Raw genomic sequence first — 15,874 nt, forward strand, 5'->3', positions numbered from 1 at the left:
TTTAAGATAAGCGTGTGACAAGAACTCTACAACATCTAACCTTTGAAATTTAAACTAAACTGACACTCACACAAATAGTGGCTTGCTTTTGGTCCTTGAGTAAAATACAGATGTTAGACATGATCAAGCTAAATACTACACCTATTTGAACTTTATTGCTCATTCTATTGCTACCTAAAACAGCAGGACCTACAGTAGGTAGGCACATAAGCTCTTCCCCCAAATGAATTAGTGTGGAATTGTAAATGTAAACTCCAACCTTGTTTGGTTCTTGCAGTTTCTGGATGTTTCTTGTTAATGCCGTCGTCCTTTTATTTCATTTTTCTTTATTATTTTACTTGTTATATGATGTTTATAGGAATGGTTGTAACTCGCATAGTTTGGTATTTCAGTGTGCCATGCGCATACACTGACCCACCAAGCAATTTAAATCCCAATAAATACACTCTTTAAAAAATGAATTTACTTGGCAGGGTTAGGCCGAGTGCATATTTTGTATAATATTTTATGACTTCTGCTTGGTAATCCTACTAAAAAAAACATCTATTGATGTTCTGAGTGTCATGCTATTTTCATTCTCATGAGTGTCATGCTATTTCCACTCCAGTTTCTTTGTTTGAAAATATCATTAGCATGTCCAATATTGTGGTTTTGTTCTGGAAAAAAAGAGAAATTCATTGGCTCATCAGGTCAAATTGTGATTCCATCATTTTATTTCTCAGTGGCATGGATAAACTGAGGGGCGACACTGCGCATTCATTAGGATCTAATTTGCTATTCAATCATTTTCAATCCCAGCTCGGATAATCAGCCCACTGGCCCACGGATGGGTCCACTCAATGCCAAACAAGGACAATTATCTGATTGGTTCCGCTCTCTCTGCCAAACAGATCTGACTGCATAGAGACCCGAGCTGCGTCAGCATCCTGTCGCACACACACTGTGGACACACAGACCAATTTATTGCGTTGAAAAGGCTTAATTCACACACCTGTGACTCTTCTTTTAGCCACTTTGCAATCTGTGCCAAACCCAAATAACATTATCAGTCAGGGTAGTTATGCTATATTAGTTCCATCCCACCCCGAGTAGCACTCTTGCTTCATAAACCAAGGCCTTTGACCCAATCTAGGTCAGCCTCGTACTCTGGGGTTCAAGCCCCCTGCACTCTTTATTGCCAAGATTAATGAGTGCTACCGTTTCCTTACCCCGGGGTCAGTCTGGAAGAGGGTTGTTGCTGTCATAGAGGTGTGTGTGTGTGTTGTGGTAGTAATTTCGCCAGGTCCTCTCCACCGATACAAGCGGGACATGGAAGAACAAGACGGTGGTGTTGCTCCCCCCACGAGAGCTCATTACGTCTCTTTTTCCTATTAGCCCTGTGGTAACCTTCCCCAGGCTGGGTGCTGTGTCACTCTCAATATCACTCCAAGCCACCAGCACCACACCTTAGTTCCAAAATGGCTGCTCTCTCTACTTTGTGGTAAAACGGATGTACTGTATCGCACAGCAGTGTACTCTTTTTGTACTAAATATTTGGATGTACTCTGTGTTGAAATGTACTGTATTTAGCAGTATGTTCACAGTAATACCATTGCTTCAGGTTCTACAGTGGCGCCTTGAGAAGAGTGTAATTTGTGACCATTTCAAATCATTTTTGTCCCATTGAAATGATAGCTGGTAGTAATATTTTCCAGCCCAGCGGATTTTTTTTTTAATACACTGTGCAGTATTGAATGGAAAGAATTAAATAGTGTGTGCAAACACCTTGGCCTCTGTTTCGAATAATTCACGTTTTTGCCAAACTGCTACTTGTTGGTAAAATTCACTAAAATTAGACACAGGTTGGGCCACTGATCATTGTACTGTTAATGTTTTTGGCAGTCCAAACATGCATGTCAAGTCATCAGCTGCATACAAAGCTTTATTTTTACTTTTTAACCCAGTCTCTGGGCTCCCGTCAGAAATTAATGAAGCACACTATTCAATTAAACTGCTAACACTATATATTTCTTGTCAGGAATCCGAGAAAATTACAATTTTGACATCTTAAGTTTTCTAGAAACTATTTTTATTCCGATGCTGTTGAATTAGGGCGGATGTGATTCTTACAGTGGTGGTGTCACACATGTGCTGTACATTGAATAGCTATGAGGAAGACATTCCCCTCAAAGTGTTGTACAGATTTGGTTAAACAAGTCACCGAGCAGTAAGGTTTCGCTTGGTTACATCTGATTTCCATGCGCTAAATAAACAGAAAGAGAAAAAGGTAATGGAAAAACAGTCTTCGGCTTCCCTCTACATCTGCTTGGATTTGAGCATTTGCAAGTGGATTTGCATGTCTTTGTACATTCCCAACAGGTTTACATTTTAGAGTCTAGATTTGCACAGGATGGCAACAAAGTTTTCTGCCAGTTGTTCAGGTCGTGCATGCAAATGAACCCGCTACTTTTGCATAAGTGCTACAATGTATATGGTAAATATGTAGAGAGAGAGCGAGAGAGAGAGAGAGAGAGCGAGAGAGCAAGATTGCATTGAATTTGTTCAGCATGTTTTTCAATCAATAGCCTTTTTTAAAAAGCCTTTTTTAAAAATATGTTTTGATTCAGAAGTGAAATTAAATGCATGTCAGTTTCTTCTCACCTCTCTGTGTTTACCTTTTCTTGAATTCACAGTCGATGGAGGTTGGAGCGAATGGAGCAAGTGGTCGCCGTGCGGCGCCGACTGCGCGATGTGGAGGAGCAGGGAGTGCACCCAGCCATCACCTGGCATCGGGGGCAAGAACTGCCAGGGGCTCGACCTCCAGTCTCTTAACTGCACCAGCGAGCAGTGCCCACAGAGTGAGTGTACACCCACCCACATACTTCAACCTGCACTCTCATTCCGCCACTTGGTGAGTTACTGGGAAATGATAGAATGTAACACAATTGGTAGGCTAAAGACGTTTGCCAAGGCTACTAAGTGCTAAATGAACTTTGGCCACAACATTGTCAGAATTTTCATGGCCAAAGCTTTGGCTAAAAACTAAAGTCAGGTTTGAAGCATGCGGAGGCTAAAAGCCCACTCTCTTTTAATATATGCTCATAATTACCTAAAACATTCATGGAAATATGCTCACTTGAAAGTCAAGTCACTAGTAAACATGTAGTAATTTATTTAATTAGATACACTCATACAGTTTAATGTGATACAACAAATCAAATTCCTCCTTTACAGGAGGTAATGTTTTGTTCAACATTGTTATGAAGGTTTTAAAGTGCACCCAAATGCGAGGTGTTGCTAATGTTTATATATTTGTGATCAAAGCTTTCCATCGATCTGTGCAATCACAATGCAATGGCAGGTAAACTAGGAATGAGATGTGAGATACCTCAATGCATGTGGCACATGCGTTGAAGAGGCCAACTGCTAACCGAAGTAATTAACACTGGCGCAGTGCTCTCCTCTGCAATGATAAGTTTTCACCCACACTGATGTGATGCCTTCCGACCTAAAAATAGAGCTGAAAATTAAATCATCTCTCTTCAATCAAACACTACCTCGCAAAAGAGTTGCTGCTCTTGGATCCTTCCATGCGTATGTAATTATTTTGTACATATTTGGGATTTACATAAATGTTGTCATATTGGAAGACATGTTTAAGAAGTAAAAAGAAAGACCAAATAACTTGAAATATTTCGGGCGCAAACTCAGTGCTGAGTAAATTGCTGTACTTGCCTGCATGATAAGCATTATTCGCAACCTATTTTCTTTAATAGACGTAGCTCAGTTTAAAGGACCTACTATTTGTGCAAAAGCATTTTTATACACACAGAAGTTTCATAAGCTTTCATAAGCTTCGCATTGTGCGCTCCTTTCATTGGCTTTTTGACCTATTTGACGACTCCAGCAGATCCCTGTCGAAGTACAGGTGGATATACTTTATCAATCCTGTGAGAGAAATTAAAGAAATGGCATGTCTCTCAATATCAGTGTACCGACTTGCCAAAATCTACACTGCGCATTTTGGCCGTTATTTCATTTCATATATTTCAATCGTAAAACTGTCCGGAAGGCTATAGTGCAGTTTCCCATCCAGTCAGGCGTCTCAAGGCGCAGAGAGAAATGGTTATAAATTGTCTTTGTTGTTGCTTGGTAAACACTGTCTTTTAATGGGGATTTAATTGACACGGGCCAGCGAATGAGTGCTCTGAATAATTTATCTCCTGCTGATTGGCACCTTCGGATACATGGAAGGCGTTTGTAGGTGGCCACACACTTGCGGACGTGTGCCGCATATGCATAAGCCGCCTGTTTGTGAGTCTTTGCGCATGCATGTGCACGTCTTAACCATGGCCAAGTCTGGCGCAGTGAACCAGAAAGCATCAGTCAGCCCATCATCAAAGGTCAGCTGCTCTTCCCAGGAGAGGCAAAGACGGCCAGTCATTGTTCCTAACACATGCGTGCGGAGTCTTTCCACTGGCCTCTGAAGAAGGCCAATCTGTTCCCAGCATGTGTTGCCATAGACAATAGGAGTATGAAGTGTGATAATCAGCAAAATAGCAAGATGGTTTTGGTTAGTCAGCAATTCCCATACTCGAACCGTGTCTGCGCTATTAGCTGAGCTGGAGAACTTGCCCCTGAAACAAAAGGCATCCTTCTGGTTTTGTGTACGGCAACAATATAACTGCAGACCCAACAAAGGCTCTCCTATGCCAAAGGACCTTGCCTACTTCACTAATCTAGGATAGAAAAGGCATATGTTACATGTTATAGACAATGTGCTTTAATCACTTGTGTGGCATCTTTCAAAAGCAGATTGACCTCACCGAAGCAGCATACTTTTCATAAACCAAGGGCAAGAAGAACCTTTTAGCACACTCTGCATGATGAAAACATCAGCGCTTGGCGAAATCGCAGACAGGTGGTGAAGGGCACACAAAGGATAGTGGGAGAAGTGCAGAAGATTAGGAAGCCGTTGAAAAAAAATCAGCTGCATGATTGTGATGACAGTAACAAACTTGATTTGCCGCAGGATCTTGTTTTGGTCGCTAACATCAAACTCAGAATATCCCTTTGCTTTGAGGGTTGATTTGCTGGAGCAACTGATGTTTTTGTCATAATTTTGTTTGTCACTGTGGGGTCAGAGGTGGCATGAAAAATGGATGACCATTTTTTTAGGTCTATACTTCACCAGGGCCTCGCTGAGAGATAAGATGACTGTATTGTGACGAAAGTAATGGTCACATTCACTTTGAGACTTTTACTAGCCACATATCCCTGACCCGAAGAACTCCAGTGTGATTCATCTTCAGGCGGGTGACTGGGAATGGCCATGGGATGAAATATATTCCCAGGGCTCATGATAAATACCCTGGGAAGAGGTGCAGCGGGCTGCAAAGTTTTTTATGTAGCAGGCCTTACAGGTGCGACTGCCAATGCCACAAGAGTCCAAAACTTCAACTTTGTGGCCACTGACTAGATGAATCATGCGCCTATCTCAAAAAGGAATCTCTAAGCAGCCTGTCTGAGTCACTGAATTTAAAGTACAATGATTGGCCTGAGGTCTTTTGACACTCCTCGTGGATGGGCATCCATCATAAAGTGAGGTCAGGCACACTGAATCAAAAGTTCTATAGCAGCAATTAGATGAAGTAGCAATGAACGATGGAGTGACATGGACTGTAAAATGGGTAAAAGGAAGATTGGGGCGGGGTATGTGTTTGTGTGAGCATCAAGCCCATTCAATTATATATCCTGATTAATTATGTCAATTAAAGTGTGATAAATGCCTCGTCTGTTATTGACCGGCATCAGCGAAATCAATGCCCGAGGCCGAGCAGCTGAGAGCGGATGCCGGTCGGGAATGTAAGTGAGCATCGGGATCATTTGGCGGTGACGCCTGGCACGACAGATAAAACTTTGCTCTGTGATGCTCCGATAAGGGCCCGGAATACTGACGGAATGTGAAAAGAGGACCAGGGAGCCTCACCTGATTGACATACTTTGTTTGGCTTTGAGAACGGTACGTGCGGGACATGCTGGATCTATATGTCGCACATTTACTCTGTGCCTTTGGTTTGCCCTTAAAAAGTAAACAGCCAAGCAGCCAGTTCAAGGATGTGTTTTTCCAATTAGTCGTTAGCTGACAAGCCTTGTATTGTGTCCGCCCGTTTCTCAGTGGTCTGCTGCATCACAAGCCCAAATACCCCGTAGGGCATTGCCCCTTGCCTGGCCTTTGACTCACCCAGACTATTGAATTTGGAGGGTTTGACGAGAGGTCTCGTCTATTTGCTCTTTTTGGACACCTCGCTGTAGGAGGTGAGAGGTTTATCTACCTTTGTTTCGCTTAAAGCGCATTGCTTATTTCCTGAAGGATTATGGAGGCGGGGTGTAATACTGTTGCGACCAGAGATAAGGTATGGGGACAGGATAAGCTAACATGGCATCCATGTTTGTGTTTGTCATTCTAAGCTTTGTATCTTCAAATTAGCCTTATCACTCCAAAATGCTATATCGCCTATTGTTTGTGTATGTTTTGAAACGTGAAGGATTTGTTCGGATTGTCTGTCTGAATATGAGCATGTACATAATAGTGCTTCAATATCAGCGTTTAGCATCTTCCTCATCAATCTTCCTCCTATGATGAATGGATACTGATGAAACATTTATCTTTCCCTCGGTTTGTCTTGATTAGCCGCAAGCTCATGTAATTTATTTGCAAATGGCTCATGATGCTATTTAAAATCAGCACAATTCATACAATCAATTAATCAATTAGATTCAGTTGAACAAAAATCAACTTGGAACATGCACAAAACATTATTCATCATCCAAATTGTCTGCACTTGGATCATTTGAATAAAAATGATTGGCATCTTCACAGTCGAGAGTAAATGTTTTCAAGGGCAGTTCTGTTGGTGACATGCTATTATAAAACATCTTCAGTTTTAGCCACAAACTGGAGATGCGAGAGAGCAGGAAGAATTTCATTATGTCACAAATGTCAAAATTACCACAGAGAGGATATATATAGTACACGATGTGTACTATACAGGAGATTGGTACAAGTCCCCTAACGTCCAGACTTTCATGTCTCAGATTTACACACACCAATTAAAATGTGTCAAATTTGTGTTTCCAGCATGCAGCTTCTAGTTCCTGAGAAACAGTAGGCAAGTACAGTAGTGGAAAAAAAACCACTGTGTCCTTAAAATGTGTCATAATATTTAATGATGATCTCGTTTGTTCTTACCCCAATTCTTTCAGATCTTTTGGAAAGTAAGTCACGCTATTTATTGTTACATGCCATCTTGTTTTGTTGCCCTTTTATTCTTCTAGTTTTCTTATCTGCTCTGGTTTGAGTTGTCCTCCTTCCTCTGTCCTTGTCCTTTAGCTGTCAACTCGACACACACACCAACTAGCCGTGCTTTAACCTTTGCCGATGTTCTCTGTACTTGAAAAGATTCGGCCTCGGCTGAATGTGTCCCCTTTTTGACTGTGTTCACGTGACTGTAGTACGCCCCCGTGGATCCCTGGGACAATGGCCTCCACAAAGGCCCAGGGAACATCTTCTTCCCCCGCCATGAAAATCCTCCAGCTGTCGAAAGACAACCATAGCAAATCCCATTCAAATATATGAATGTTTGTCTGGGTGCAGTTATCATTCCCACACTGTATGCAGTTACCATGCTTTTGAGAGACAAGTATATTTGATAAGAAAGACTTGAATCACATAGACAAATCCACTTGCTCTCTTTCAGTGGTTTTGTGTTCCGGGAGAAAAAGACAAAGGGAGAAGGAAAACATGTATGAATATTCATCCAGGGTAGAAACGGGGGGGAAGAAGAAAGGGAGAACCCATATTCTTTTGAATTGGCAACAAATTCAAATAGAAGCCGATCCATTTATATCAGGATAGTGGTGTAATATTTGCTAATGGATTCTCTTAACTCTGTGTGAAACCTTCGAGGATGTCAAGCAGCGTTTAAGTACCAAATGTCATAACTGATTTTATTCCATTAAAAAATATAGATGTTTACACAGCAAGTAATAAAAATCCTTGCAGGAGCCCACAGGTACTTCCTTGCTACACCTCAGGGAGCCTTTTTTTGCTTGTAAATATTTCCCGTGCTTTTATTTATTTTCTTTTTTTTCTTTTTCTTGTAGCTGTGAGCGGAGCGGAGGACGTGGCTCTCTATGTGGGCATGGTGGCGGTCGCTCTGTGTCTGACCCTGCTTCTCATAATTGTGGTCCTGGTGTACCGGCGCAGGAAGGCAGGCCTGGATGCCGACGTGGCCGACTCGTCCATTCTCACTACTGGCTTCCAGCCGATGGGCATCAAGCCCAGCAAGCCAGGTGTGTGGGCACCGCGGCCTCGCAGGCCCCTCACCCACAGCAGTAGGACACCATTCTTTGTTTTACTCTCCTCTCTGCGTCCATCGGTCTGTCTGCAACGCTGTGGCAATGCCGCATTCATCGATATGTATCGTTAGCCCACGTTTCCGCCAAGGGATATTATTCAGTTCTGGGTTGTGAATAATAGAACAGCGACTTTATGGACTAATGGGGAGTGAGGGCTCGTCTGTAAAGCCGATAATGTATTGAATCTAAGTACTTTTTTCGTGGCCTAAAAACACCCAGTGTAGAATTAATGTATTGTAAATTAATCCCAAAAGGCTCGATCCAGCCTTGGATATTGGCGTGTATCTGGTCACGTATATGAGCCACAATGTTAGCACTTCCACAAGTTTTAAAACGTTAACCTTTGATACTTGTTTTTGATTCCCTGGTGTACAAACCAGTGATGCAGAACGGATCTTGACACACTGTTGACTGGTTGACAGAAAATTTAGTCACTAGAAACAAGAAGAATGGAAATAACACAAAACATGCCCTTTTATAAAGGTCTGTGGATAAAGACTTTGCTGCCTTTCTCTTGATGAATTCAAAATAGGGATTGCGGCATGCATGTTTTCCCGCTTGTTCCTTTTTAGCTTTCCAAATGAGCAGATGATGACTCATTGTTGTCTTAGTGAATTTGTGAACCCGCCAAAGGAATGTCTTCGGAGAGCTCGCAGAATTAGTTAGAGCCATCATTTAACCTGTGCAACATAAATAAATATCTTGCTTTGAGGCTCCATCATTGCACAATCACGATGAAGTGCTTCAATCCGATACGTATTTCTAGATCTACTTTCAAGTGGCCCCCATCTAATATCACGTATTGACTGAACACTTCAAACAACCAGCATGCACGCACACCCAAAATGCAGGTAAACAATAACATGGTCATAATTTGGCCATTGTTCTCTCTATTTTGGTTCACTGTAGGTTCGATTTGCCACCGTACATCATTGATATTCCAAGGACATCCAGTTTGCAATCATGCGTGCACTTCTGTGACTTACCTCGTGTATACAGTATGATAAACACCTGCTTTGAATCTGAGGATATCTGATTCCATGCAGCTATTTATTGATTACGCTGATTATTGTGAGTGGGGGGGGGTGGCGGTGTCATTTGAAACATGTAATATTGATGCAGCCTCAAGGCAAAGAATTCAGTTTGTCCATGAATAATTGATTGGATGATGTCACTTTTTATTTCACTCATGCAGCTATCGCCATCCTATCCTCACACCCTTAAAATAGATTAGGATTTACCTTGCCAACTGGTAAAGCCACAAACTGACCAACGGTATTGCTTGTTGGAAACGTGGCTTTAGTACTCTGTGTCTTCCCCAGGTGTGTGCGTGGGCGTGCGTGTGTGGGCTTGCGTGCGTGCGCGTGCGCGCGCGCGCGTGTGTGTGTGTGCGCGCGTGCGTGTGCGTGCGTGCGTGCGCGCGTGTGTGTGCGCGCGTATGTGCGCGTGTGCGTGTGCGCCTGCGCGCGTGCGTGTGCGTGTTTATCAGATTGCCTGACACTGCTTGCGTCTACGTTTTCTCACTGCTTGTGTGTGCCCGTTGTTCACAAGTAGTTGAAATATGACTGTCTGATTTGGATGGAGATGCAGTAGTGGGGAGCTGTGTTTGTGATTCACTAGTAAGAAAAAAAAAGATATAACAAGCTGTATGAGAGTTGTTTGATATTAATTCTGTGGTTGTTAAAGAGACAGAGAGGGGAACGGGAGGGCTGTCAACTGGGTGCCGTGTTTGTGCATTGTCGACAATGTGTGAGTGTCTTTGTCGGTGCCATGTGTCTTTCCTGTTTTTCTGTCACTTTTCTTGGTGTTGTGACAGCATTGGAGTGTGTGAGGTCTGTCTGCGTGAGCAATCAGCTCCCCCCTCGCCACTCATTGTCTCTCCCTTCATGTTTTATCATCCAAACAGAGAATTCTCATTTGCTCACCATCCAGCCCGATCTAACCACCACCACCACCAGTTACCAGGGCACCCTGCGGGCCCGACACGACGCCACCGGCAAGTTTTCCATGACCAACGGGCCTCTGCTGGACCCGCTTCCCAAGGGTTCGCACACACTCCACAATGGAAAGCTCAATTCGGACCCCTCCGACTTTGTGAGCAGGCTGTCCACTCAGAGCTATTTTAAAACGCTGTCCCGCGACATGGCCAACACTTCCTACGGGACCTTCAACTTCTTAGGCGGCAGGCTGACCATACCCAACACTGGTGAGTTTTATTTTTCTCTGGCTGTATCATGCTTCAGATCATAGATCATAAGTGAGATGCACCTAATCTTGGGGATGTACTTTAATAAGTATATGTCAAAGGTCAGTATTGTAGCTCATGACCAAAACTTTACTAAAACGGACTAGCAGGCGATGATGAGATAATTTCACCCCAAATATTTTTGAACAAATGTGCTGTGCAGCCTCCGTGATGACTCCTTAATTGTACTCATCACAACACTAGCATTTAATCAGGCATTCAGAACATTCAATTAGCATCGCCCATCACATTAAGGTTTTTGAAAATGACTATGAATCAATCAAGGGAGTGTAGACAAATGTCTGCTGACTAATACATTGAAAAAGTGTAGTAACTGACATCCATTTGGTGGGGCTTGTGGTTGCACAATTGCAACACTCATGTGGTCTGAGTCCTCTCGCCACCTGGTAACCATGGTGACTTCAATGCACATTAGCAGATGACGTGTCGCCACAGCAACCCCTTTTTCTTCTTGTCTACCCGGAAAATTTCCATCTCACCATTTTCATATCCTTATTGAAGTACATTTTTGCTTTTTGCATTTTTCCCTTTGTAACAGGGCCTTATTCTTGGGCTTGATTCAAGTCTAAAGGAGAATGCTATGAAGTGTTTGTCTATTTTGCAAATGACTATTGACCAGTCCAGGGTGTGTCTCGCCTAATGTCAGCTGGTATAATTTTTCTCTCACAGTTGTACTTTTCTAGCCTCTTTTCTCATTTGCTGCAAAAAACCAAAGGGAGCCAAGAGAGACAACTAAATGGAGCTAATCTTTCCGTATGTGCGTTGCTCACTAGAAAACTACAGTTGCTTCGGTTCAAATGTAGCAAATGTAAGTGCGGTTATGCACACTGTGGCCACGTCGTTTATGATCCTGCCGCCCTCATACTGGTCTTTTCAGATTTCCGTCTTTGTCCTCTCTCAGCTTCAAGCAATGCAACAAAAAGGAATGAAACTGTACCTCCTGTATGCAAAGTGCCAGAGTGAAGGGAGTTGTGGTGTGTTTTGAATGGAAATCATTGCTTGGCCATTTTTTACTGTATGATTATTACTATTCTATTTTTCTATGGACATTTTTGTGTATTTTTTGTTCATCGTGTACTATGCTTTCATACAGCTCTATATAATTAAAAGTTGAGCTGAGGTGGATAATTGTTTATTTATCTGGTGTTGAAGTTTAAAGGCTGCTGCACTTATTCCTTTTGATATTCCGGCATTTCTTTATCAATCCCAATTGCAACCCTTAAAGGTTTAAGACCACTTTGCAGGCCATGATAGAGTCTGGAGTGAAATTCCACATTAACAGTTGAATGAATACGTTGTACCAAATGATGAAATGTACTCAGAGAGATTCCAACAATAAAACCGAGAACAAATTATTCCAGTTAGGGTTTTCTGTCATGATGACGCTCGGTGAATTACGTGCTGGTGTCTAAGGGTGCACTAAACACAGGCTAGATCCACCAAAAAGTTGTCTGAAAATATAATAATATAATGAAAAATATCCACTTTGCTTTCTTTTTATTATTATTATTATTATCATTATTATATTATTACTATTTTTTTCTACTTTGTGAAAGCTAGGGCTATTTGAATCACTTTTGGTATTTAGCATCAACTTTCATTTTAGCATGGATGATTCCATCACTCCACATTTCTATTGCTTGTAAATAAACTTCTGCCCTTATAGTCCCTTGTATGAAATAACCCGCTCTTCGCTATGAGGATCTTTACTCATTGGTTTAACAGGTGACAAATCTTTAAGCCTCTGTGGACGATTGTGCTCAGAGTGCTCTTGTTTTCACTCGATGTTTTATGCATGGGTTAACTTAGAGCTACGTGAGCTACACAATGCATCATCTATCTCCTTGGGACACAAAAATACAATTTGTACTCGCATGCATTGCGTTGGCGCACAGGCATATGATTTTTTTTTTTTTGCCTGGAGCTCATTTAGTTGAGGCGCATGGGAGATAGAGTTTATAGATCCTAACAGGGGCTGTGAGTTTTTCAAGCAGACTCACCTGATTCAACAGATAAGACTTTTTGCAACCCTCACACTTGTCAGACTTTTTGTACAACGCCTTAAGTAGAATTCCAAGTGTGTAATTGAGGCTTCGCAATGCCACAATGCTCAAACGACCTCACCGGCTCTTTCCTTTTCCTCTAAGGTGCATTTCTGCTCTCATGGGGGAGTGAGGATTTTCCCAGAGTTTTATGTTCCTTGGTCTCAATTATCTACTTTGAGGCAGGCATAGCGCATTAAAACTGCAATGCAGCGCACGCTTTTGTCTCTGCTAATTGTCAACCACATGAGACGCGCGTCACCTCGGTTGCCGGTGCAGAGATTTGCATCTACTGTACTCTGCCGGCTCAGGCTGCTCGTGACCTTCACGGTAGATTTGTTTTGCTGTTTGCGAAGCCATACAGTTTTGTCAAGCCCCAGCTGTCTTTGTGCGATGACAAAAGCGCTGTTCAGTCTGAACTAATGAGCCTGCTTCTTCTCTCCGCCACTCTCTCTACCTTTTATTTGCATTAGGAATCAGTCTGCTGATTCCTCCTGAGGCCATCCCCAGAGGCAAGATCTATGAGATTTACCTCACCGTTCAGAAAAAGGAGGATTTAAGGTGGGTCTCTTAACCACTGCCTGTTTGTTTTCATGTGCTACTGTTCTATTAAGCAAGTCTTTAGAGTCCTTGCCAGTGCTGTATAAGAGGGATGTCAAAAAACGAATTGTTGGTTAACGCTGCTACTCATCTGTCCTATGGCATATAGTCACGAGGGCATGTAGATTACATGCTGAATATAAACCGAGTAGGGCTTTGAGGTCTGCAGACTCAGTTCTCCGTAGAGGCCAGAGTTCAAAGCAAACATTGTGAAGCAGCATTTAGCTGTTATGCCGCGCGCAAACAGAACAAGCTGGCGACACAAGTCAAGCCAACGTGTGAATGTGAAAGTTAAACACTATCCTCTTTTCTCATACACCAGTATGGTCTTTCAAAGCATTTTGTAAAAGTATGTTCTCCAAAGTTTGCACGTTTTTGTGAGCTACTTTTGTTTCTATAGCGTTTAACTGTCTTTAACTCTTTTTTTTTTTTCTGAAAATGCTTTTAGGTGTTTCCTAAAAGAAAGACATTAATGCATAATAAATTTAATTTTTACAGCAGTGGTTCTTAACCTGGGTACGATCGAACCCTAGGGGTTCGGTGAGTCGGTCTCAGGGGTTTGGCAGAGCCTCCACTGCGGAGGTCCGAACACACCTGATTTATTGTGTAAATTCGTGATGACGCAAAGGCAACAGCAGAAGTCACACTGATTTGCAGTTGTGTAATTTGTTGTGAGTTCAGCCATTATGTCGGTTTTGTTCTTCGAACAAGGTGATGTTCATGTACGGCTCATTTTGTGCACCGGTAAAAAACATCTATGTCTTGAATTTGAAAGAAAAAAAAAGAAAAAAATTTAACTAAAGAGTGGTTCGGTGAATGCGCATATGAAACTGATGGAGTTCGGTACCTCCAACATGGTTAAGAACCACTGGTTTACAGAATTATTAAATACTTGGCAAGAGAAACCTTGAAAAAAACAATAGCCTGTTAAATAGCAATCGTGAGGTGAAAAAAATACAATTGAATTATTTTTCCAAATCGTTCAACCCTAGTCACGGGCTTTGCTTGTGCGACATTGTCTGGTATTCCTCTCAACCTGTGATGCGGGCCTTCATTATGCAGCCAGCTCATTTGCAGAGGTGACAGTGTCACATGCTTCCTTGAAGAGAACCCAATATTCACACTAATAACTCCAGTAAAAGCTCTTCACTATGCTTCATGCCACCCTTTCTGCTGACGGATGGCTGTAGGTTACCCCTGGCTGGCTGCCAGACCCTGCTCAGCCCGGTTGTGAGCTGCGGGCCTCCGGGGGTGGTCCTGAGCCGGCCCGTCATCCTGAGCATGGACCAGTGCTCTGACGCATGCCTCGATAACTGGGCCGTCCGCCTCAAGAAGCAGACCTACGAGAGCGCTTGGGAGGTGAGATGGCACAACAGCGCCAACCGTTGATCCTTCGAAGAACTACACGGCGCTCTTTAATCTGCTGTGGCGGCGTTGGCTGTCCAATCAGGACTAACACTTGACCGCAAGAAAGTTTTCTTGTTGTACCAGAACAAAAGCCTGTAAGCGCTGCTTCTTTCCAGTCCAGTAGTTGCCTAGCAACGTGATTCTCAGAAATGACTTACTCCAAAGTACTTTTCGAGCTTCTTGGCCATTTATGCTTGTAATTACAGTTGGAGGTAGAGTTCCCTCTTGTTTCTGGCCATGAAATTGGAAATTAGAGGATGTACTTTTAAAAATCGACAAACATGCTTTGTCTTCTGGTTCAAGGCAACACATGGAAAGACTGCCCGTGGGCTTTAGGACATTAGCAGGTCGTCTCTCGCGTTCAATATTGCGCATAAATAATTCACCCTCACTGCGTGTGGTGGCAGTGGGCTGTCTACGGAATGGATTGGTCTATCCGAGGCAGGAGTTTGACCTGCTCTTTTCATCATCAATCCGACCAAATTTAGCCCAACCGCATGACCACCATCTGAGAACGTGGAAGGAGAAAGGAGAATGTCGTGTCAGCGTTTTGAAGGAGACATAGAGGAGATGAATCCAGGAGCAGGCGGAAGGGAAATGAATTGCTCCTAGAGTGAGCACTCAGTGGCGTAATTGAGCCGTCCCACACCTCCAGGAAATATTAAGATGATGAAAAAGTGAGACTCTGTTGTGGTTGCATAGCAAATGAACTGTGTCAATACAGATTCCTTTGATGTAGATGGTGTGCGGTCCCATAGATCAGATCGTTTGGCAGCCATAATGCTCGCCTCTGCCTGATGTGGCCAATGGGAAGCGACAGTCAACTGGCATGATGGAGTTCCCACAGAAAACATTGTCACCTCGAGTCCAATTTGTCCCCATCAAATTAGCATAGAAAGCAATGTTGTCTCATAAAGCTAGTACTGATCTCTGGTAGTTTTTTTTTTTTTTTTTTTTTTTTTTTAAAGTTTCCCATCATTATTACTGATGATGCTCTTGTGCCACAGCTGCCGCTCTGACGTTTTAAAATCTGTCCTCTTTCTCATTGGAAAATAAGTAGCAGTTAATTCTTGTACAGATGGGGTTTTTTTTTCTATATTGTTCGCCTGTTATGTTGTCCGTGAAATTGAAAAGTGTTTTTTATCTCACTTAAACTCCA

The 15,874-nt window shown here is 42.7% G+C and overlaps 1 protein-coding gene across 4 annotated transcripts in view; it reads left to right on the forward strand.

Moving 5' to 3' along the window:
• The window catches only part of unc5a (unc-5 netrin receptor A), a 130,320-nt gene that overhangs the window by 97,892 nt on the left and 16,554 nt on the right, over positions 1-15,874 (forward strand). For 2 of the 4 annotated variants that reach the window (XM_037262044.1, XM_037262046.1), the window contains 5 exons: positions 2,673-2,837; positions 8,146-8,376; positions 10,307-10,606; positions 13,182-13,269; positions 14,499-14,667. In XM_037262044.1, the coding sequence (XP_037117939.1) occupies positions 2,673-2,837; positions 8,146-8,376; positions 10,307-10,606; positions 13,182-13,269; positions 14,499-14,667 (953 nt within the window). The remainder of the gene's footprint in view (positions 1-2,672; positions 2,838-8,145; positions 8,377-10,306; positions 10,607-13,181; positions 13,270-14,498; positions 14,668-15,874) is intronic. The other 2 variants (XM_037262045.1, XM_037262047.1) reach the window with 1 other exon arrangement.

This window comes from Syngnathus acus, chromosome 10 (assembly GCF_901709675.1).
Source record: "Syngnathus acus chromosome 10, fSynAcu1.2, whole genome shotgun sequence".
NCBI lineage: Eukaryota > Metazoa > Chordata > Actinopteri > Syngnathiformes > Syngnathidae > Syngnathus > Syngnathus acus.